Here is a 24684-nt window from a genome sequence, read left to right on the forward strand (position 1 = left end):
AGTCTGTGTTCGAGTGTGTGTTGTGAATTGACAGTGACACCCTCGTAATACATGGTGCTACTTTATTACGCATAAAACGAGGACCATCAACGACACATTCATAATATTTGAAGAGCCGAAGAGATCACTACAATACATATTAACATCGAGACAATAGAGCTCAACAATTTGACTCAAAACTGGTTATATCACGAACTGTCAAATTTCAAAAAAACTTGAAACTATAACGCAAAAACAGTTCAGCCATGAGCTCGCGGCTCGTCAAATTCGCCCCTAGTAGTCGTGTGCACAACCGTCGTATTTACTCGTACCTACCCGCGGCGCCAAAGCGTCGCGACTCGTCATCCCTATCAATGGAAGCCAACAAATGGCAATCAGTGGAACTCATGCAACCGTCTTTATAAACCATTCAGGGTATCATTAACGTTCATTAATAAATACGGCCTTCCTTTAATGGAATCTGATTTGGCTTATATAGAACACAGTGCGGTCTGATGTACTTTAAAATACATACTTCGACTTACTAAATATGTAGCGCTGAGTCTAGTAATACTATCTACTTTAATTAATAACAAAACTTCCGTGAGACACAGACATATTAAATATATTAAGCACGGGTCACTCACGTATTTTAAGTCGTAAAACCTACAAATACCATAACACGATCTACTACGGACTTGTGTTTTATTGTATTTTTATTTTTACCCGACTACGGCAACGCAAAAGGAGGGTTATGATTTTGACCGGTATGTATGTGGGTATGTATGTATGTATGTTCATCTGTTCCCTCATAACTTCTAAAGTACTTATTATAATTTAACAAACGATGTGTCATTCGAATCGTGTTAATCGTCCGCTGGTTATAGGCTATATGGCATCACAAAAAAATGAACATTGCGCCCTCTAGAGGTCATAAAGTCACGAACCAAAAAACTAAAATTAAGTAATGATGATGTGTTATACATCATTGGAAAGAGCTCAATTAGCACATTTCAAATATATAAATATTGTTAGCTTTTGCACCCGGCTTTGCTTGCATGCGCCAGATAAAACATTAATTTATCGGTTAGGTGATTCGAACTATGAATCTACAAGCGCTCTGGATTCTATCCGCGTGTTACTCAACTACGGCGATACAAAAAGGGTTTTGCAAAAAAAATTTGTTTGGCCGCTATACATGGTGTTTTTTAATGTCCTGCAGCATTTTATAACGTGAACAGGTATAGAAGTCCTGATCAGCCAAAATGTATGAAACAGTCAATTTTTTTACAAGATACGTACGTGTTCCGAAGCCGGGCGCCTTCGGCGCCCTCGTACTAAAATTGTCGGGCGTAGCCCGACGTACGCGTTCCAGAGCCGGGCGCCTTCGGCGTCCTCATACTAAAAGTGTCGGGCGGAGCCCGACGTACACGTTCCAAAGCCGGGCGCCTTCGGCGCCCTCATACTAAAAGAGTCGGGCGGAGCCCGACGTACGCGTTGCAAAGCCGGGCGCCTTCGGCGCCCTCATACTAAAAGTGTCGAGCGTAGCCCGACGTACGCGTTCGAAAGCCGGGCGCCTTCGGCGCCCTCATACCAAACGAGTCGGGCGTAGCCCGACATACGCGTTCCAAAGCCGGCCCTCATACTAAAAGACTCGGGCGGAGCCCGACGTACGCGTTCGAAAGCCGGACGCCTTCGGCGCCTTCATACTAAAAGAGTCGGGCGGAGCCCAACGTACGCGTTCGAAAGCCGGACGCCTTCGGCGCCCTCATACTAAAAGTGTCGGGCGTAGCCCAACGTACGCGTTCCAAAGCCGGGCGCCTTCATACTAAAAGAGTCGGGCGGAGCCCAACGTACGCGTTCGAAAGCCGGACGCCTTCGGCGCCCTCATACTAAAAGTGTCGGGCGTAGCCCAACGTACGCGTTCCAAAGCCGGGCGCCTTCATACTAAAAGAGTCGGGCGGAGCCCAACGTACGCGTTCGAAAGCCGGACGCCTTCGGCGCCTTCATACTAAAAGAGTCGGGCGGAGCCCAACGTACGCGTTCCAAAGCCGGGCGCCTTCGGCGCCTTCATACTAAAAGTGTCGGGCGTAGCCCAACGTACGCGTTCCAAAGCCGGACGCCTTCGGCGCCTTCATACTAAAAGTGTCGGGCGTAGCCCAACGTACGCGTTCGAAAGCCGGACGCCTTCGGCGCCTTCATACTAAAAGTGTCGGGCGTAGCCCAACGTACGCGTTCGAAAGCCGGACGCCTTCGGCGCCTTCATACTAAAAGTGTCGGGCGGAGCCCAACGTACGCGTTCGAAAGCCGGACGCCTTCGGCGCCTTCATACTAAAAGTGTCGGGCGTAGCCCAACGTACGCGTTCGAAAGCCGGACGCCTTCGGCGCCTTCATACTAAAAGTGTCGGGCGTAGCCCAACGTACGCGTTCGAAAGCCGGACGCCTTCGGCGCCTTCATACTAAAAGTGTCGAGCGTAGCCCGACGTACGCGTTGCAAAGCCGGGCGCCTTCGGCGCCCTCATACTAAAAGTGTCGAGCGTAGCCCGACGTACGCCGGGCGAACGACCACGACAAATGTAACGAAATCATGACCCCAAAATTAATTAAATAAAAAATAAGTTCAAAAACTAAAACCCGACTACTGCAAATCGCGCTCTAAAAAGTATGAAACAAGATAGAATTCTTATCTACAATTATCAAGCAGGAAATATTATAAATGTTACCATTTTTTTATATAAAAATACAACGTAATATAATTTACTGAATTTTTTTATATATTTACAGAGATTCAGAGGATAGCCGTGGTCGTATGCCACATTACTTTTAAGTTTATAATCGTGGCATACGACCACGGCGATCCTCTGAATCTCTGTAAATATATAAAAAAATTCAGTAAATTATATTACGTTGTATTTTTATATAAAAAAATGGTAACATTTATAATATTTCCTGCTTGATAATTGTAGATAAGAATTCTATCTTGTTTCATACTTTTTAGAGCGCGATTTGCAGTAGTCGGGTTTTAGTTTTTGAACTTATTTTTTATCTATGATAAACATATTTAGCATTTACCCCTTTCATTGCAAACACTCATCATCATCATCATTTCAGCCTATATACGTCCCACTGCTGAGCACAGGCCTCCTCTGATGCGCGAGAGGGCTTGGGCTATAGTCCCCACGCTAGCCCAATGCGGATTGGGGACTTCACATAAACCTTTGAATTTCTTCGCAGATGTATGCAGGTTTCCTCACGATGTTTTTCCTTCACCGAAAAGCTAGTGGTAAATATCAAATGATATTTCGTACATAAGTTCCGAAAAACTCATTGGTACGACGAGCCAGGATTTGAACCGCGACCTCCGGATTGAAAGTCAGACGTCATATCCACTCGGCCACCACTGCTTGCAAACACTGTTTCTATGAAAATTCTATAACGATATTTGCATTCCGAAATCCAGTTTATAATTTACGAACATAACAATTTAAAAATAGACTGTCCACGTTCAGGGTCACCTTTGGACTTTCGTAGTGTAGGCGCTCCGGAATTAGTCAACCAAAGAATATAAAATCTGCATGAATATGTCATTTTCGGTAGGTATTAATCTCGAGAATAAACATTGTTGGAATTGAAAAGTTCGATGTTTTTAAATCTACAATTCTGTCATCATTATCACTTATTTTTATCAAGTGAAGACTATTATGTGAATTGCACTATCGAAGTAGTTATCGACTTTATTGTATCGGTGGTATTACAAAGTTTTGGATGTTCTTAACTCAAATTAACCGTTTATTTTATCACTTACTAAAATCATCTTGGAAAATATTTACTTAAATACGTAATGTTTTTTCTAGCCGTACCTAAGTGTTTATTTATACTCTACTCGTATATTAGTCTATATAAACATTTTATTGTTATGTAATATTAAATCGTACTTATTGCACATATATACTCATACCTTCGTTACGTTTAGCTATAGTATAAGAATTAAAGATTGCTTACATAAAAAGCAAACCAAATTTTAATACATATGTAACTTAATACATATTTATATTAAACTAAACTCTAAATTGGCTCACTGTTTTTGAATTATAAAAAAACTTTTCAGGAGTTAACTAAGTATTACAAAAATATTAATCTCCTTTTCGGTCCCAAAAGTACCTAAACGACTTTTTGAGTGGGAGTGGGAACCTAAACTTTTGATTTGTGTCTTTTCCAAGAACGGGAAAACGAAAAATTTGCAAAGATTTTTACTTCCTGTTTTATTTTAGCCTTGTTATAAGCAACATATTTCAGTTTCATGCTTTCTGTTGGATGGGATCATATTTTTGAGCAAATACTTGGACTAATTGGTAAATATGACATTTCGTACAAAATTATATACATTGCTCATAAAATAATCAATTTACTGTCGACTATCTGTTACCTACATGTGATGACGAAATAATATTTTGTGTTTCAATTATTTCCGTATGTCAACGGTAATAATTTGATTCTCTCTCCAATTGTATTTTTAAAATAATTTCGACTGGAAAGATACGGAAGTCATATTGTTCGTAACAAATACTACTTCAACGGAATTTATCTGAGTTATTAAATATTTTATGAAATGTATCTACTATAATGTTTTGTTTTTTGCCAACTGCTAAAATGTCGTACACTTCAACCACATTCACTCATTCGTTCATTAAATACCTAATACCTATGCCTACGTATTTTTATATAATGTTTCACCATCCCTTTCCCGCCGACACTTGTACTAGGTAAGCACTTATCCTTATTATTTAATTAAAAGTAAATTATCTGCAAACATAAATTAGTCAAAATTTATTCCATAGCAATTATACATTGAATTTCTCGACGAAACTCAGTTGATTGAACTCCAGGGAGCCTAATTAGCGTAAAATTAGGAGTTCTGAGCACGTTGACGTTACCGAAGCCGTTCCCCTTGAATAAATGTTAATAGGCTGTCAGGACAAGGCTCCTTTGTCGAGGCTTCAGTTGTACACAATAACAACAACACAATGGCGTCGATAAATCTTTTCCATCGGGAAACTGATTGATACGGGACCATTAATTGATTGAAATGAATACCACTCCCGTTTGTACTAGTGTAATGTCTCTTGTGTTTTTGCTACACACACACATTTGCTATTACGTATTATCTTCTAAGAAACAGCCAATATTTTGAAAAGAATACTCGATAGTTGCTTCATTTCGTTAAATTTTATAATATCAGATAAGGTAGCTAGAAACTGAAAAGATATATATTAAAAATTGCAAATAAAATGTCAATTGCTCACTATCGTCAGGCGTGGCTCACTCCGCGATTTCGTCGCTTTGCTACAGGTAGCTAAAACTCCATCCGTTCGACCCCAATTTTGGGGTTTGCCATAAGCCGCGCGTGGCGCTGTCGCCACCTAGCGGCCATATCTGTGCTGATCGTGACAGACGCGTTTTGTTAGAGAGTGAGTCTTCTGTACCTAGTACTATTATTTATTCTGTGCTATCGTATGTGCGTCGTAATTAACAATATGGACAGATGATCCTGACAGGATCGTTGAAAACCATTAGAAAACATTGCGGCTCGAAGAATTATAATCTTGATTTGATATTCACACTCATCTTGCGCACAGTCAGGCTTACCTTTGCATTGGTCCAAAGCTTCATCAGAGCCGTCCTGGCAGTCCGCGTGGCCGTCGCACAGCCAAGTCTGGGGTATGCATTCCTTGTTGGCACACTGGAACTGCACCAGCGAACAACCTGGGGGATAAACATTCTACAATAAATTTCACTGAAAAAATGTGATCACTCCGTATAACGCAGTTATCTCACAAAAGCGAATCTGCAAACTGCTCCTATGTGAGAGCGAGACAGCCTTATCTATATGGCGTGGCCAGATCTTAGAATTGATAATTTCATGGTGTGGCAATTATTTCATGAAATGAACGGTTGGCCACATCATGAAAAAAGTCAAATGAACTGATCAATTCTGAAATGACATTTCATAAATTGATCAAAATGTTCACGACACATATATATGTGCTATATATGTCCTGCTCGCACACTGGAGCGGCGTGTGGATGCTTAAAAGGAATATAAAGTATGGGTGAAAGAGGAGGCTGTGAAGGAATGATATTGTATTTCTTGTGTCCTACATAATAATTTCTCCTTAATACAAATTAATTGTGTGCTAAATAAGCAGAACCGTCTGCTAACCTATTTCTCCTTATATCAAAACATATCTGTGCATACATTCATATAAAGTACATACATGCTTACATAGGTACGCTAAAATTATTACGCTCCTTCGGAAATCAGGTAAAACGAAAATAATAATTTCTTCGAAAACGAATTTCATAACGTGTCAGCTGACAAGGAAGCGAAGATTAATTTTTGTTACACCATGAAATTCAAACAGCTTATTTATACGCTTTGATGATATCTTCTCGTAAAAAATGTATACCCATTCTTACTTTCGGAAGATAAACGCACAATCGTCGGATATCGGCCATCGAAACTTGTCGTATAACTCAAGCGGGCTATCTGTGACTCCATTGACCGTATATTTCCATGATCCTAAACAGCCTTTAGTATATTACTAGTGGACACTGAGAGTCGGGACGCCAATACAATACTACAAACTATATCTTTGCCGTCCACTCGCTTGATTTATAGGGCAATATTTTCGTGAACGCGTCCTATTCCCGTGAATGGAACTTGGACTATTTCAATGATTTACACGTTTCCTGTTTCCACAAAAGGTAGCGAATGTAGTTACCAAACTAATTAGATGGTTTTGAGGATAATTTCGCAATTACTAAATGTCGACGACGCAATGGACTTTAACTTACTGCAAAATTTCTGGTAATGGTGGTTCAACTGTTAATAAATAACACCCAGAGCTTTATGTGTAAAAGTTATTCGCTGTTTGATTTACCAAAGGTTGTATTAATGGATGAAGTTAATTATTTACCTATTAAAAATTATTACATGACAACTGTTTTTTTTTATTAAGTATGATTTAGTGCCGACAGAGACACCAAGAACAATTCAGCTACAACTTGTGGATATAGACTATAGAAACTACATGTCTGTGTCGGTCCTTAAAAAATATCGGTTCTGCTCACCGGGTGTTTTTGTAAGTAAGCCAATAATCTCGAATACGTATTACATTTTCTGTAACACATTGAAATGATAAATCGAATCCTATGAAACAAGTTCAATTCATGTTTATTTATTGCGGCATCCGGCAGTAACAGTGAAAAGCAGCCTTAACTAATTGAAATATAGTTGATTCAATTTGCATACAAATGGGTCGCTTTTTGGCAGTTTTTCACGATGTGATTTAAATGAATGCAGAGGGCATTTTTATGCGAAAGACAAACCGGCTATGAGTGTGGATGTCTGTAAGGGACACTAATTTAATTTCATTACTTTAGGGCTGAGGGTGCTTGTGAAACGGGTGGTGGACCGCGGCGCCGGGGTGCTGGCATCCAATCTGGGTGGAGCACCCTCATGTCTCATTGAGAGCAAATCGCTCGGCTAGGGGAATGAACGAATCTGTAAATAAGTGCCTAAGCACGTTTCACTTACCTACCCTATCCGGGATTTGACATGTAATTTCAACGAAACCACGTACACATTTAATTATGTTAAACGGGAGGGAATGAAAAAGCCGAACGAATATCACGCTGGTATAATAACTTTACACGATAGAATGTCCTGTTTTTAGGTTACCCGTTTTGTGCCATTTGTGGTAGATTAGGTTACTATGGGACTTCTCGAGACTGTGTTAGTTCATCTCCAGAAAAAAAAGCGTGTGCTGCGTCCATAAATTCAGATGGTGTCAGCTCCAAACTTCATCCGAATCTATGGACTTAAACCCGTCGCACCAAATCTCACTTTACTGCTGCGGCCGTAAAGCGGGCGCTATAATTGTCAATCCCCTTTATAAAATGGTCGTTACTGATATGACAAATGAAAATGACAGTGATGTTAAGAAGATATCATAGACGTATGTGTCTCTAACATTCCACACCTACATTTCTTTAGCTCGGGTTCTACCGACGGGAAATACTATCTTTGTATTTAACATTGCATGTTAAATTAAAACTTACTTTTAATTTGCACAAGCAGAGAGACTTGCACAATGCACACTGTTTCAAATGTACTCCGTACTTAGACTTACACATATACATGGCTCTGAATTGTATAATAAAGCTAATATCTGACCTATACGTATTATGAGATTCGGGTTACGAATAATTGACTAGAATTGCCAGCTCATCCAATTACTCGTGATTAATAATTTAATAACACAATTAGAGAGAACGTGCGTAATGACTCGGACTCACTAATGTTAATTGATAACATTATATTAAAAGCTTTTGGATGTTAGGTAGAGTTCGCTAAACATTTTAGAAAATTTTACGTAATATCGGAGTAAAGATATATTATTTTGAAGAAATATTACATTTCACTTATTAAGGTAAGTCGATACGATACAGAAATTGTATAGGCTAAGTAATGCAAAATACATAATATTTTTATTAGAGGGAACAGTAATAACAAAATGAACATAATAATAAAAACTGTTGACATGATATGCTACTTAACAGGTGATAATTTCTTGCGATGTTTTTATTCCTAAGTGCGCGATTCTAAAACTAGTCGCGGGTAATAAAATATAGGTATATTTATCATGTCTGGTTTTATGGTTTCTTACATATTATCACTGTTGTATTTTAAAACTAGCAATAGATTAGTAATTAGAAAACCAAATAATAAATAGGACATTGCAGATATACCAACACTGCCCCAATGCAGATGAGGCTTCTTATAAGATAGACGTCCCAGTACATTTAAACTTAACTCTCAATGGAGGTGAGAGCAGTACGGATATGATGGTCGCTCTTGTCTACGTGACAGCGTGGTAAAACGGTGTCCGTCACTTTCTATACCGCGGTGTTAAACCATGACAGTTATTTTATCACGTGGATACAGCCATCCATAATACGCCTGCAGGCTACCATATATTGGGCATTAGCATGGCGAGCAAGGACGCTCACCTTACCCCCTTACCTCATACAATGCCATATATGGCGGATGTGATATTCAACTCTATTGACGCCATTGACGGCCATTAAAGTTCAAATTTAAACAAATATTTTTTTATTAAATGCAGTAAGGGGTTAAATGAAATTTATTTATAATTAACATTTCTCTAAAATTTATTAGTTTATCAGACAATGATGGAAATGAGTTTATATGAGAACAAATCCTGAGGTCCCTACTTCTTAATATTTATCCATCCCTTGCCGAAAATTTAAACCAATAGCAAAGTTATGCTTGTGTTTTACCTAACAAAAGTTTCCTATTTCGTTTCGGGAACAACTTCATTTGTTAACCAAGAATGTTGGGCGTTTGAAATATTTTAATTAAAAAAGTCCGCGAAGTGTGCGAGTGTACACAGAGCCGGGACTCAAACCCTGAACTAATATTTAAATGAGTTCATTTTGGTATAATTATAGTAACAGTGGAGGAGGAGGTTTATGTATAAGTAACAGAGGACGGAAACCTTATTCATTTTCATTTAAAGAACAATTTTTTTATGATGAAATGCTTTAAATAGGTGTTTAGGCTTGGCACGTGCGTAAATGATTTATTTTTATCAAATATTATTTCCTGAATATTTTTTACATTAAGTAGGTAAATAGGTAGATACACCCCCCGAGCGAATTTTAACTGTATTCGTATTTGACTCAGTGCTCGACATGGGTCAATAACCTAACTGAAAGCAATAAGGTTAAGACAGTACCTAGTACGTCTGAGTAATTACATTTAATTCATCAGCGAAAGGCCAATTTCATTCATGTATTTACCTATTGTAAAACTTTATTGTAGGAATGCAAAACAAAAGAGACTGTAGTTATTAAATTATTGTGAGGAATTTTTGGTATGAGAACTACCTACACTGAAATCGCAAATAAGTTTTTGGCAAAAATTCCATTTTTGGTACAAGCTTTTATCGCTAACTGTACTTTTCTTTCCACAGAAAACTAAGAGGTACTCATGGAGACAATTCTAAAAACTCCAAACACAATTAGGTTGCGTTGTTTTATCACAGATCTGTCTCCATCATCAGATCAGCTCGATGGTACCATAATATTGCATTGTCAATTTGTCACCCGACTTACATATGTATGCAAATTTTCAGCTTCATTGGAAATCAGAAAATGGCTCTAATTTAGCTTTCAAGATTTGACCCGTACAAACATAGTTAACTACTTATTTACATAGGTACATTGCAAGTTAAATAAAAGCTTGTAATAAAGACCGGGAGATCGATACTTTCAATTCGACAATTGCATAGAGTTTAGTTTTTTTTTGTGATTGCAGAGTTACTGTTGTAGTAAAAGTTGATAATAACGATGAGTTCATTAATAAATCACATACATATATCTTTTTTTCACCTAAAAAATACACCCCGTATAAGGAAAATTATTAGATATTCCTTTCTTATTCAAATATTCCATTGCTGATTTGATTATCTTTGAAAACCTGTGAGGTAGACGACTCAATTATATCCCTACTAGGGACTTACAATCAAATTATGAGTAAAACCCGAGATATTAAATTACTCGGTAATTAAAACGGAGTTTTGTGCGTTATGGCGGATCTTGGTAAAGACTATTGAAGTCTGGCAACACAATGTAAGAACGAAGAACTCAGCACCACTGACGCAAAATTAATGTGTTACGTAAATGCGGTAATTCACCATTAACACTGTTAATATATAAATAGGTACCTACTTATTCCTTTAATCATTTAACGTAGGCGAGTATGAAACCAGATGCTTGTTAAAATATTTTAAATATTGTTCAGAATATTGGTGCCATTAGGGGCATAATTAAAACTGGCAATGTGAGATTTGTGAACAAGGTTTAGGCTGTATTTTCGCTATTATTAAATTGTAATTTTCTTAAAGTTTGAGGCCAAAATGTTATCATACATATTCATATTTGTATCAGAAAAACATGTTATTATTACCACATAACATAACACACAATTAATTCTCCAAGTTTCATTAGGATGCAAGAAAAGAAAATATGCGTGTTAAACTTTACCCACACAAAAAAAAATATTCATCGGTATATCGGGTAAAAATATTTGAAGGAGGAGGAGAAAAATAAAGAATGTGGGATTCTGCTCGATTCCTATTCACTTCACTTTGATTCCAATTCCTGTTCACGTATACTACATAAAAAATGCTGGTATCGTCTTGGGTCGTCCCATTCGTTTTTCGTCAAGTTCTTAAATTAGTCCTATTCTGCTTTCGTCACTCATTCTACATTGAAAGCCACCAACGATTGTGACGAATGTAGAATGCGTGACGAAAGCAGAATAGGACTAATTTAAGAACTTGACGAAAAACGAATGGGACGACCCAAGACGATACCAAAATGCTATTTATTTAAAACATTAGACAGAACGAGGCTAACACTTAGCCAGCGATAAAACCATCAATGCGCCTTAACCGCGACTAAAAACTAAAAGAAGAGGAAAAGGAATTAGAGAGTTTATAGGGACCTTTTACCATAACAGCTATTAACATAGGAAATCTAACTGTTAATGTCCATAAACACAAAGAAACCAGTGCAAATGGTGCCAAATGAGTTTGTTTATGGACCGACCCCTCGCCTATTTGTCTCCCGGTCCAAGCGGCGTAGCACGGTGGCGTTTTTATCCCTTGTCACCATACCTGTCACTTTCTAACAAGTATGTAAGTGCGAAAGGGACGCGCATAGTGATAGTCGATAAAAATGGAACCGTGCTGCGCCCGCAAGTCATTCACCTCGAGCACATTTTATAGTCCCCATCTAGCACAACCGCGAATAATAATCCCAAGTAGCACAGATAGCTCTATAACTAATCACTTTTAGTTCTATCTAACGCTCTGCGCGTATTAAGACACTTATAACAGCACTATCGTGGTCCTACAGCTGTATAATAGATCTCAGTGATATTTATATAGCTTAGGGCTGATTAAAAGCTGCATTACCGCTCTGAAAACTACCATTAATACGCAAAGAGTGATATAATAGTATTTTATGCAACAGTTTTATAAGAGGGGTCAAAAAATGTGAGTGGCGTGGGTAACAATGTGAGCCGAAGGCGAACATTGTTAATAAATACGCCATGAGCATTTTTTGACTACTTATACAACGTTGCATACAATGCTTTTTCTATGAGTAGGCAATATTAAATAAAATACAAAAAAATATAAACAAAATTTTATTTATGACAATGTCAATGTAAATTTTGGATAGTAGGTATTATACTATATGTATGTAGCTCTTGTATGCGACAAGCACCCATAATACCAAATATTACTGCAACCTGTAACAAGAAAAAGGAGAATTAAATAATATTCAGTTTCAATGCAAAAATATAAAATTGTACATAAATATAGCTCGTTGTACTGTGTACCCTAAAAATGTGTATCAAAAAATTTTATAACATATACCAACCTTGCTTAAAAGATAGATCTGATCCGGTGCTTCCAATTAGTCTTTGAAAATACACCAAAGACGTTTTCAGAGAATGACGAAGTTTTGTGCTCCAATCTCCACGCCATGCACTTCTCATAAGATTTGTCGTATAGGTGCTGAGATTTAGTACTTAGGCAACAAATTTTCGGTCGCTGCTTGTGCTGCAGCGGATATTTCTTCAGGTGTAGACACAATGTAATCCTCTTTGTCCATTTTCAACACTTTTTATGAACGCAAAACAAATAGTAACGCAAAGTACTCAAAGAACAAGAAATTACCGGGAAAGGCGGGAAACGAGAAACAAACGAGTAATGTCTATGGTTATGTTTTTTTTTAAAGCCGTTACACACTACCGCACCGCACCAGGGTCGTGATGCTGTAGGGTATAAAAGTATTTTTTATTATGTTGGTAGCAATGAACTCAGTACAAATTTGTTTCTTTTTTAATAAAAACCGTATGCATTCAATCGTTTGTCACGTTGGGAGCAATGTACCGGTATGTGGCACCTGCTACCCTGCACTAGCTTACCATATCGTAATGTCTCTAAAACGACACAAGTGCTTTTTTGGGCAATAGACTATAGACTTTTAAGGAGTATGAATAATTTATGCCCTTATATGTTCGTTCGTGACTATGTAAATGACAGATAAAAGTACTCGAGTAGAAAAAGGTATATTTGCTACGACCCTATACAGCTTTAAGGGTTATCAAATGCTTTAACCGTTATAAGGTCTGTTTAGTGGATAAAATTACGCCATGTGCTGTAGAAGGAGGTAATTGTGGAGTTTTATTACGTTGACTTATTAAGGGAGCACAAGTGAACTATTATGAAGCTAATAGACGTATAATGGAACACATGTGGCACATAATACAGCTTGTCGCTGAACATGTTTACCGCTAAGCAGCTTTTATTACGCTGACTTTTGAGGTTGCTGAGGAGGCTGAGGGAGCACGAGTGAACTATTATGAAGCCAATAGACGTATAATAGAACACACGTGGCGCATAATACAGCTTATAGCTGAATATGTTTACCGCTAAGCAGCTTTTATTATTCTGACTTTTTAAGGAAGCACGAATGAACTATTATATAGCCAATAGACGTATAATGGAACACGTGGGGCGCATAATACAGCTTATCGCTGAACATGTTTACCGCTAAGCAGCTTTTATTACGCCGACTTGTAAGGAAGCACGAGTGAACTAATATGAAGCCAATAGACGTATAAATGGAACACATGTGGCGCATAATACAGCTTATAGCTGAACATGTTTACCGCTAAGCAGCTTTTATTATTCTGACTTTTTAAGGAAGCACAAATGAACTATTATGAAGCCAATAGACGTATAATGGAACATATGGGGCGCATAATACAGCTTACCACTGAACATGTTTACCGCTAAAGCAGCTTTTATTTCGCTGACTTATTATAAGGGAGAACGAGTGAACTATTATGAAACCAATAGACGTATAATCGAACACATGTGGCGCATAATACGGCTTAGCGCTGAACATGTTTACCGTTAAGCAGCCTATTATACTACCATTGAGACTGTCTGCATAGCGGCTGTTTAAACGTTCACAAGATGCCTTATAACTGTTTAGAGGTTCACTAGTGTATTGAAATAACGACTTGGACTTTATAGTGGTTCACTTAAGTATCTTTATCAGTCGTATGCTGCATATTAGAATTTTAATGGTTCACGTTGCTTTTTAACATTGACCGCCATTTTATCGTAGATAACCTACAAAATTGGTATTACTTTTTCAACTTTTAAGGGTAACAATAATTTTTTGTGCATGAGTTCTTAACCTAAATCATTAGTTTAGTATTTTCTATAACGTATTATTAACTTTTTATCTCATAATTCTGTCCAAACCACTGAGATAGTTTTTATACATAGCTTATTTATATGATTAATTTAAATAAATACTGATTATTTTCGTGGCGCACTGAAATTTTCTTAGATAATGTATATATATAATGTCAATAAACTTGCATTCCCAAACATGTTTCTCGCATTAATATATATAAGATCATGTATAACTAAACACTTTAACAAAATGACTTATGGTGTCGTTGCGCTTGACGTTTTCGCTTCAGTATAAATATGTTCACCTCTGCGTTCGTCGTCAATGTCACTATACTAAATAATAGCTGTTTTTTAAGGCAGAGGTGTAAAAGTATGTTATTCATTATCTTTTATTCAGCCCAACGTCAATCTTTCCCGGTATTAGGGCGCACATGTGACATATTAGCTGAATAAAGGGTAACTGGTGGTCTCTTACCCAGTCAATATACACCACTTATAACTCCTGTTACCCCTTATAATTCCGTTAAATTGCTGCTACAACGCTCTTAAGTAGCTATGTGAACTTAAGGCTGCTTAATTTGTGCCCATTTAAGAGTTATAAAAGCTGAAAAGACGCTTATACAGCTCATATGCAGCTTTTATATTCCAGCTTCAAGCGTATTCGTACTTCATTATGCGGCTGCTATACAGCTAATCTGTGCTACTTGGGAATGAGTAGAAAAATGTTTTCATTACAGACATCAAAGGAAATTTTTAACTTGGAGGAAAACACTTCTAATTTTTCCTCAGCGCGCCTCAGAAGGACGACGTTTTTCATATAAATGTCACATAAACTAAACGACTTACTTTCTATTAAAATGAAATAAAGCATATGAAATTAGGAATCAGGTATAAAAAGGCACCCTGGCCAAAGGCACAGAAATGGAGCCAGTGTTTTATTTATAGGTTATTTTAGTTTACGTTGTAGTTGTAGCTTTATGTAGTGTTTAATTTTTTTACTGTTTATTTTTTTTTGTTAGCCTGGTTAAGTGTCCCACTGCTGGGCAAAGGCCTCCCCTCGCTTCCTCCACTCAACCCTATCTTTTGTAGTTTCCCGCCAATCCGGACAAAATATATATTCTATTATTAAATTTATTTCTGTTTATATTACCTACATATAATTTTTAATATTAAAAAGGTATAAAAGTTGCATACGTACTATGAACTTAAAGTCTATTCCAATAGAACTTGCAAACTATGTAAACAAACAACGCAATTTTGATTTATCACTATTTCTCTTTGAATTTTCACACCACCTCATCAAATACCATTGAAACCATACACATATACACTATTGAAACGACCCGTTCCGTAAAATACATAAATATGTAACTGTATCTTGGATATTTAATTAAAAGTTTAAAATGGTTTCATAAGTTAGGTTATTAGGACCTGATGGAATGGCGGTTTTGTTTCTTTTAAATTCTACAATTGTCTATGATGGGTAGTGTTGTGACTAAAGTTTGTAATATAAACCCGCTACACACTACCCAACCCACGCTCTGTACCTACCGCCACGGTTATAAAATACATCACACACGTACACGCGAGCTCGACTCCCTATAACCCATCCTTACGTCATAGAGGGCAAGCCTTTGAAACGCGTCAATGAAATTAAAGACTTAGGAACGTGGTTTGATACTCAGCTCACATTTAATAACCACATTACAATAACCTGTAACGAAGCCCGCAGATGCCTGGGATTCGTCATGCGTCAAGCGAAGCTATTCAATAATAAGCTTGCTATGACTGTACTCTATAACGCCTTCGTTCGAAGTAAACTCGAAACAAACGCAGTTATTTGGAGTCCCCATGAAAAACAGTACACGGTTCTAATAGAAAAAGTTCAAAAATCATTCATAAGGTTCCTCTATAAGAAGTTATATGGCTTTTATCCCCTTCTTTATCCCACCCTATTCGTTTTAGGTATGGTAGATTATATATCCTTAGAGTCACGTAGAAATATGTACCTAATAAAATATTTTTTTCAATTAATTCGGGGACAAGTAACAAACCCACCATTGTTACTACAAATAAGCCTGCGGGTTCCCCGTCTCTCCGCGAAACAGCTACGGCCCCGTAGCCGTGGTCTCTTTGCTGTACCTCCAGGTCGGACGCGCCTGCTTGCTACGTCCCCTCTTCACCAGGCTTTAACGTTGCTTAACAACATCTTGGACAGCGACAATGACCTAGATATTTTTTTCACGACGGAGTCTAAATTTCTAGGCGCATCAAATCGGTACATCGAATCAATCGTTACCACTAGCTCCATTACCTAATATGCTATAATAATTATTCGCTGGAAATATTTGACATTGCTTATGTACGACTGACTTAATTTTAATAAATTGCCCATATTGTACTCATCTGCTTGACTTTACCCGAATTTGTATTTTTATGACTTTGTACTATAATTGTAATTCCTCGATTCATTTTTATCCATGACATTTAATTAATTATTGCAATTCCTTGATTTATTTATATACATGACATTTAATTAATTATTGCAATCCCACAGTTTAATTATCCTTCAATGACATTTAATCAATTATTTTACTCCCTTGATCTCTTTTATGTAATAACGTCATACTCCTAATGTAATGTCAGTAATGTGTTATAGATTTAAATCGAATGTAGTTAGGTACTTATAATATATTCACTCATTTATTCGAATAATGCATGTTGCTAGCTATTAAGTAATGTAATTCCAATTAGCACGTAAGGTTGAACTGTAAGTGTTAATTGTATGCAACAAATAAACAATAAACAATAAACAATAAACAATAAACATCAATACATGATTCTTAAGTACTAATTTGTCTCCTGATCGTGATTATACAAATTAATAAAAATAAGTAACTATATACTTGTTTTTTACTTTTGGTATTTTATTATTCGATATGGTTTGACATTAGTAAAGTAGTATGTAGGAGTCTTGCCCATCACTAGTAAATTGATCATTCAGAGACAATTACAATATGGCGGTTTGTTTACATAGTTAGCAAGTTCTATTGAAATAGACTTTAAGTAGGTATACAGATACACCATGGGCTGGTAAATTCCGATAGGTTTTAAAAGTGTATTGACCGCATTTAGAGACTATAATGACTAGAGTTAGACTAAGAAATCGTCTGCAGCGATTTTGATACGAGTAGCACACGCAGTGCAAGTGATACGTTATAATTTCATAGAAGATTGACTTTTAAAATAACACTTGCACTGCGTATGCTATCAAAATCATTCAGACTTTCTTTGGTCTAACTCTACCTACTAGATTTTCTCTGAATTTTCTGTCACACTACCGTATAAAATTTCATTTCATCATTCGCTTGTAAGTATACCTATATACTTATGTCTATAACTATAAGTATCTATTGTACAATAAGATGGTGGCATAAGTGGAATTCGACACAATATTTATATCTTTAGTACAAGATCACTGAAAAAATGTCCGAATTAGCAATCAGGTAGTGTGGTTGTAGCCACTGATATCGTGGTTGATTCAAATCCGAAACTGGATAAATGATCTTCAGCCACACTGAACTGAGACCCTGCGTTTGAATACAAATGAAGCGTTTATCCCTGAAAGCCAATTTGTATGCAAATTACGGGTCCGTTTAACTATTCTCGTTAGTTGCTCATTTTCAGAACCCCCGGATTATCAGTTCGTTTAATTTTGATACTTTTCAATTTATCGATTTCTGCTCATTCAAGCTCCTGATCTCGTTATCGCTTTAGTCTCAGTGACGCGAAGTCGCAGTACTTATAGATGATAGTACGTATTAACGTAGACAGTCTACTTCAACTCAATGCTAGTTTGCTAAAATTCACGGATAACAGTATTAACATCGGTGCCGTACGAAGTATTAGGGTTTCGTACACAAAGGGTAAAAACGGGACCATATTAGCTATAGGCTCCGCTATCCATCCGTTTGTTTGTCTGTCTGTCTGTTTGTCGGTCTGCCTGTCACCAGGCTGTAACTCATGAACCGTATGTAAATAATAAGGTAAGTAAAGTGACGCTCCCATTTATCCTCTGCTTTAAACTAGTCTTCCGTGAGATCAAATGTATACAGAATGGAATACATGGTATTTTAAGTCCAACGTCAATACGCTGATCATTGAATTTTCCTCAACTCACACTTAAGGTACCTACACTCGGAACTCAATTCGAAACAAGAACAAACAATAATTCCTTATTACCTTGAAGTCTGACGTATAACATTTTACCTTTAACAATACAAGGCGATGCGTTTTTAAAATTACTTTTATTAGAAAAAGTCTTCCACTTGTAGAGTCAGACTAAGCTAATTTTGCATGACATATTTACAATGTTAAAGTGGGGAAATGTCATTATGAATAACAAATTTCTATGCAAATATGACGTTTATAATAACTTTCTCACTATGTTCTGTTCTGTTTAGTTAGTCGGTACAAAGTTAGACTTAGATTAGACGGACTCTCAAGTTCTAAATTGTCATGCAACAGGCCCCTTAGTTTGGATCCTGCACAGATTGTCTCTTTTAGTCCCTTCACCCTCAACTCAAACATTTCATGAAAGAATGACCATCAATTACCGAATTATCAATAAGCTCAGAATGTTTTTATAAAATAAAACACTTCATTTAGACAGCGGCGTATCTAGGTACGACAAGTAAGGACTGTTCAGTTTACTAAGCGGACACTCTTACACCTCTTTTAATCGGCGAATTTAAAATCAATTGATGTACAGCTCATAACAATATAATTAACAATCCCTTATTTATCAATTGCTACATATTTGTTCCCATAATAGTCAAATATTTTTCCCGAAGGACCGAACAAATTTGGAACATAGCAAGTTAGTTCTGCAATAAGGATGCACAGGCTAGTATTCACTGCGAAAAATCGTAAATATGTACAAATTTTCCAAGTTAAACGTAAATAAAATTATTAAATCATTTGCAGAGCATCATATGCTTGAAGATTTTACAAAATCCCGGCACAGAAGCGGCCCGGCCAATCCAGAAACAAAAGTATTGTCATGCGGCTGTTAAAATCAATAAATTACTTATCGGTTCGCAAAATTCCTAAGACAGCAGGCGTTAGAGTAGGCACAGATTAAAATATAAGAAGTATGTACAATAAATGGACCCATAGAAAGAAAAAAATGGACAAAAGAATTACAGAGCAGCGAAAGTAATCGAAAAAAAGAAGCGTCAAACTGTACTACATTTTACATTAAGATAAATTTCGTAGCATTTTAATGGACAACGGAAAATGCGTAAAATGTTGCTGTAGTACGTTACCAATGGCCCTGATGCTACCATGCCGTTGTAGAAGATCATATATTCGACGAGGAGAGTAACATCAAAATTGACCAATTCATGAAGAAAGTCCTTGTCTGGCAGGCAATTGGTTCCTGTGGCCTTAAAAAGTTTGTTCTATTTTGCGACATGAACTTTGGTTGCGACATTTACAGAAAATAATGCATCTAATAACGAGTACTTTCCGTCTATCAGACGCATAATGTCACCTCTTCATTTCGGCCTGATTTGGCAAGTGCCCACTATGCTGGTCAGAAAGTAAAGCTACTGAATTTGAAAAACATTGATTTCGTTCAAAAACAAGTCAACTCATCTAATTGCCCGGAGCTCCACTCCATCGAGTGGCACTTGACCAATGTGAAGATGCACTTAAAAAAGGGTAGATGAGAAGCTAAAACATTGAAAGAATTCAAACGAATGTTGTTTACAACTTGTCAAAAAGTGTCAAAAATGTATGTGCAGGCACTTGAACGGCGCAACCGTGTAAAAGTACGAAAATCTTACCGATGTTATTATATTATACTATATTTACATTAAAATGTTTTGCGTTGGTTTCCGTTTTTATTATATTTATCTAAATAAAGCGATTCCAGAATTAGAAAAATGTAATTTATACTTTTTTGTGTGTCCGCTTAATAAAATGAACAGTCCTTAGGTACTGTATTTAAACCTGGTACCGCAATGCAGGCCTGAATGAAATCTTACTTAACGGTTTACAATTAAAATCTTCAATGCCATGTTGTCGTCAACTTTTCTCATCTCTGGCTTTTTCCCGCGTTGCTAATGCGCAAACTTCGCGCCAGATTTACAGGCGCGCCACTGCGCGGGGACGTGCTTAAAATTTCATATAAAACTCCCGTGCGTAGGTACTTCTAAGTCAGATATATGTATACATTTTTCGCCTTATTCCAACGGAAAAGGATGCTAAAACGTAAACATTTCTTTGACTTTGACGGAACCAACCTGAACTTATTACTGACTAGCTGTGCCCGCGGCTCCGCCCGCGTGGAATTCGGTTTGTGTCAGTAAGCTTCTAAATATATAAAATATAGTAAATTACATTACGCTGTATTTTTTATTCAAAAAATTATAACATTTATAATTTCCTGCATGATAATTTCTTAAAATAATTCTATTTTATTGTTTCATACTTTTTAGAGCGCGATTTGTAGTAGTTCGACTACGCCCGACTCTTTTAGTATAAAAAAGTCGAAGTCGCCTAGCTTTGGACCGCGTGCAGTGCGCCACATACGTCGGGAAATTCCCGACTTTTTTAGTATGAGGGCGCAGCAGGAGCCCGGCTTTGGAACGCATTCAGCGCGCCACGTGCGTCGGGCGTAACCCGACGCTTTGAGTATGAGGGTGCCTTCGGCTCCCAACTTTGGCAAGCGTACAGCGTGTCACGTACGTCGGGTTACGCCCGACGCTTTGAGTATGAGGGCGCCGAAGGCGCCCGGCTTTGGAACGCGCACAGCGTGCCACGTGCGTCGGGTTAAGTCTGAAGCAATGCCGGATTAAGATATTTTGATGCCCTAAGCATTTCTAGACCCCCCCCCCGTAGTGCCCCCTCTCCCTAGGGTCATTAAGATAACATTTTTTTTTTGGTAAATTGAGTGAAGTTCATTTCCTCATTACAGCTGAGAATGGAAATCAGTCACACCAATTTGTCACGAAAATTGACAGTGCCGCAGCAGTAATGTTGCAACAGAGTACCTAATGCTGCTGCAGTCGCCACCTGAATGTCACCTTTATCATATGTTAGGTTAGAATGATGAAATGATTGAAATGATAGAATGTAATTGAAAACGCGAGCGAAGCGAGCGCGAAAATTTTTCGATATAAAAACGCAATATGATAGACAGTTGTACATTTTTACTTTTAGTATGGAAATCAGTCACATCATTTTATAACGAAAATTGACAGTGCTGCAGCAGTAACGTTGTAACAGAGTAATGCTGCTGCAGTCGCCACCCGAATATCACCTTTATCATATTTTAGAAAGTCATTAAAAACGCGAGCGAAGCAAGCGCGAAAAGTTTTCGATATAAAAACCGCAATTTTACTTTTAGTCCCAACCAGGCGCGAATCCAGGATTTCATAGAAAGAAGGGATGGGACAGTTCTCTATCAGCCTAGCTTCGCATAGGGCTCGATATTTAAGGGTATTTTCATGCATAAAAGATGCAAGAAAGCAGAGCTTGGAATTGACCAAGTGAATTGAATTGGCGAAGTGTGAGCAAGGCAGTAGGCCCAGCTGCGAAAGAGGAAAGCTTGGATTTGGATCCACGCCCAAGTGTAATTAAGGCAGAAGATCAACTTTGCCGTAAGGCAGAAAGCCTCGCATAAGACCTAACGCCGAACCGCAAAAGAGTGGATTGAAATCGAATCTATGCATGTAATCACGACACTTCTATTCTACTGCTACCGATTGTTTCCCAAAGAATTACGCGCCATTATTTTTGCAAATTAGCTTTTGGACAGCTAAAAAAATATAGTGTGGTAAAAACGATGTGTCTGTCCCTAATTTTAAAATTTGTTTTACTTTTTCAACCTGGCCTTTTGGTGCCCCCCCCTGAACGTGATGCCCTAAGCACGTGCTTGTTTTGCTTATTGGTTAATCCGGCACTGGTCGGAAGATTTTACTATGAGGGCGCCTTCGGCGCCCGGCTTTGGTAAGCGTACAGCGTGTCACGTACGTCGAGCTTAAGGAATGCAAATCGGTTATTTTTTGTATGGAAATAACCGCGATTTCGGTTAAAAACTGATTATTTCCATACAAAAATAACCGATTTGCATTCCCTATCGGGCTAAGGTTAAGGCATTCGGAAGTTAAGGTGTTATAAAGAAACTCAGAAATAAATATATACCTACATACAAACACGAACGCTGAAACACAATACACTCTCTCTCTCTCTCTCTTTTTTCTGGGTAGTCGTGAAAAAGATGGCACTGTGCAATGAGGGGTAATTAATTTACTGTCGTTTAATTTTGTTGTTTATTATTAATTCGACATAATTATTCAATTAAATTTGTTGATGTCCGTACCCCCTCATCTAAACTTAGACTTAATTTGGCAAAAACCTTCCTCGGTGGCTATTCATGTCAATACGTATTAAATTCAGCGCCATCTGTTAGTTTACCAGGATACTCAATAGTGGTAGCACATATTTGAAAAAATTTTGCTCCTGCTTCCTAAGTAGCGCCTAAGATTCAGGGGCAAACTTGGGCGTTTTTAGAATTAGAGTCCGTCACGTAATGGAATTCCACACACCAAAAAAAAATTTTTTTTGACTAAAAATGGGTTGAATTAAATCTACTATTTATATATTTTATGAAAATGTTACTTTCTTTCTATATAAATTATTTATATTCCTAATAAATCACTTTAAACTGAATGACAGCGAATGTGACGATCCATTACGTTACAAGTTTTAGGCAGGTTTTAAGTGAAGATCGGAGTGTTTTAAGTGAACCAGTTTTTATTTATTGAAATACAAAACAATATTAATTTTCTAAAAACGAATAACAACTGCAATACTAAGTATTACAATAAAGTTATTTAAAGAAGTCTTTCCAATACGTCACATTTTTCGTTTTAATTGTTGCTTTGCAATCATTTTGTTATAAAAAACGTAAGGTAAAGGTATTATAAAAAGTTCTTTTTAATAATTATCATATATTATTCTTGCAAATGAGATCGAAATCAGTATCAATTATCCTAAAAATTAATATAAATTCTAATAAAATCAATCACAGCCACAGTAGGACAAAGTGACGTTATGGACCATAATATCGCGTTTAGGAACTACATGAAGGGTTTACATGTGCGGAAAATAGCTATTTAATTTAATACCTACTTAATGTTGTACTAAATTAAATAATTTAGTAATTAATACCTATTGTTATAGTTTAACTTAACAGATTTTGAAATTTCCTGCAGTAATTATGCTTTCGACTGCAGCAGTATTGCAGTACGATATACTGCCGACTGCATTACTGCTACAAAATCAAAATAGATGTTGCTGCCCAGTTTTTTGACATTTGCAGTTAGCAGTATTGTCGTACTGCAATACTGCTGCAGTCGAAAGCATAACCTGCGCCTGCCACTAGCGTTTCTTAGGTCGAGCCGCCGCTGGTGCTAAGTAATTACTAGTAGGTCGAGTAGTTAGAAGAATATAGCTAGAATAAAATTATTTGTGTTTTTAATATCACTCTACCTACTATATTTTGGCAACTTAAACTGACGGCATGTAAACCGTGCATTTTCATTCCATACGTCACGTTTTTTTGTTCCACTAATACATCACGTAACGTATTGGATGTGACGTAGGCATGCCGGTTGGTTAATAAAGCGAAATAGCGGTCTGATCGTTTGAATTTTCTTAATTATAATTATTTGATATCATACAACACATAATAATCTAACGTAATTCATAAATATTTAGTCAATAATTGACTCCTTATCTTCAGTTTAATTCAGTTCGTTGTGGAAAACAAATTTCTGCACATCGTGACGCACAACCTACACTAGCTTTTTTCGAGCCCAATTGCCTTGTAAAACCTAAACACCGGGTAATTATAGGAACATAATGTTACGATCATGTAAAAATCCGTATGATATTAGTAGATTTTTGCTACTAAGTTGGTAAAAACTCCGTGACGTTGGTGGAAATTTCCACTACGACGATATTGAAGGACAACAATAAATTAAACTTTAATGCATATTTTTACTTTAGGTGCTAAAAAATAAGGTTTTTAATAGATTTTGGCTGGTATGATCTTATCACACAACAACCAGGTTCGGGCCTAGAAGGAGGCAGATATATAATATTTGAATCCAAAGTATGCAAAGTGTGCATGGGACACTCAAAAATCATCTCCCTTTCTTCAGTTTTTGTACATTTTCTTTACTTTAAAGTACCATTTATTCAGTTTTTTTACCATAAATACTCAGATAATAAATCACTTTACAATTTTTGTATACATGTAGTAC

The 24684-nt window shown here is 37.1% G+C and overlaps 1 protein-coding gene across 1 annotated transcript in view; it reads right to left on the bottom strand.

The window, feature by feature from the left end:
- The window catches only part of LOC134679994 (very low-density lipoprotein receptor), a 226233-nt gene that overhangs the window by 188344 nt on the left and 13205 nt on the right, over nt 1-24684 (bottom strand). Inside the window, exon 2 of the mRNA XM_063538964.1 lies at nt 5626-5742. Coding sequence (XP_063395034.1) covers nt 5626-5742 — 117 coding nt within the window. The remainder of the gene's footprint in view (nt 1-5625; nt 5743-24684) is intronic.

The sequence above is a fragment of the Cydia fagiglandana genome, chromosome 3 (genome assembly GCF_963556715.1).
Source record: "Cydia fagiglandana chromosome 3, ilCydFagi1.1, whole genome shotgun sequence".
Classification (NCBI taxonomy): Eukaryota; Metazoa; Arthropoda; class Insecta; order Lepidoptera; family Tortricidae; genus Cydia; species Cydia fagiglandana.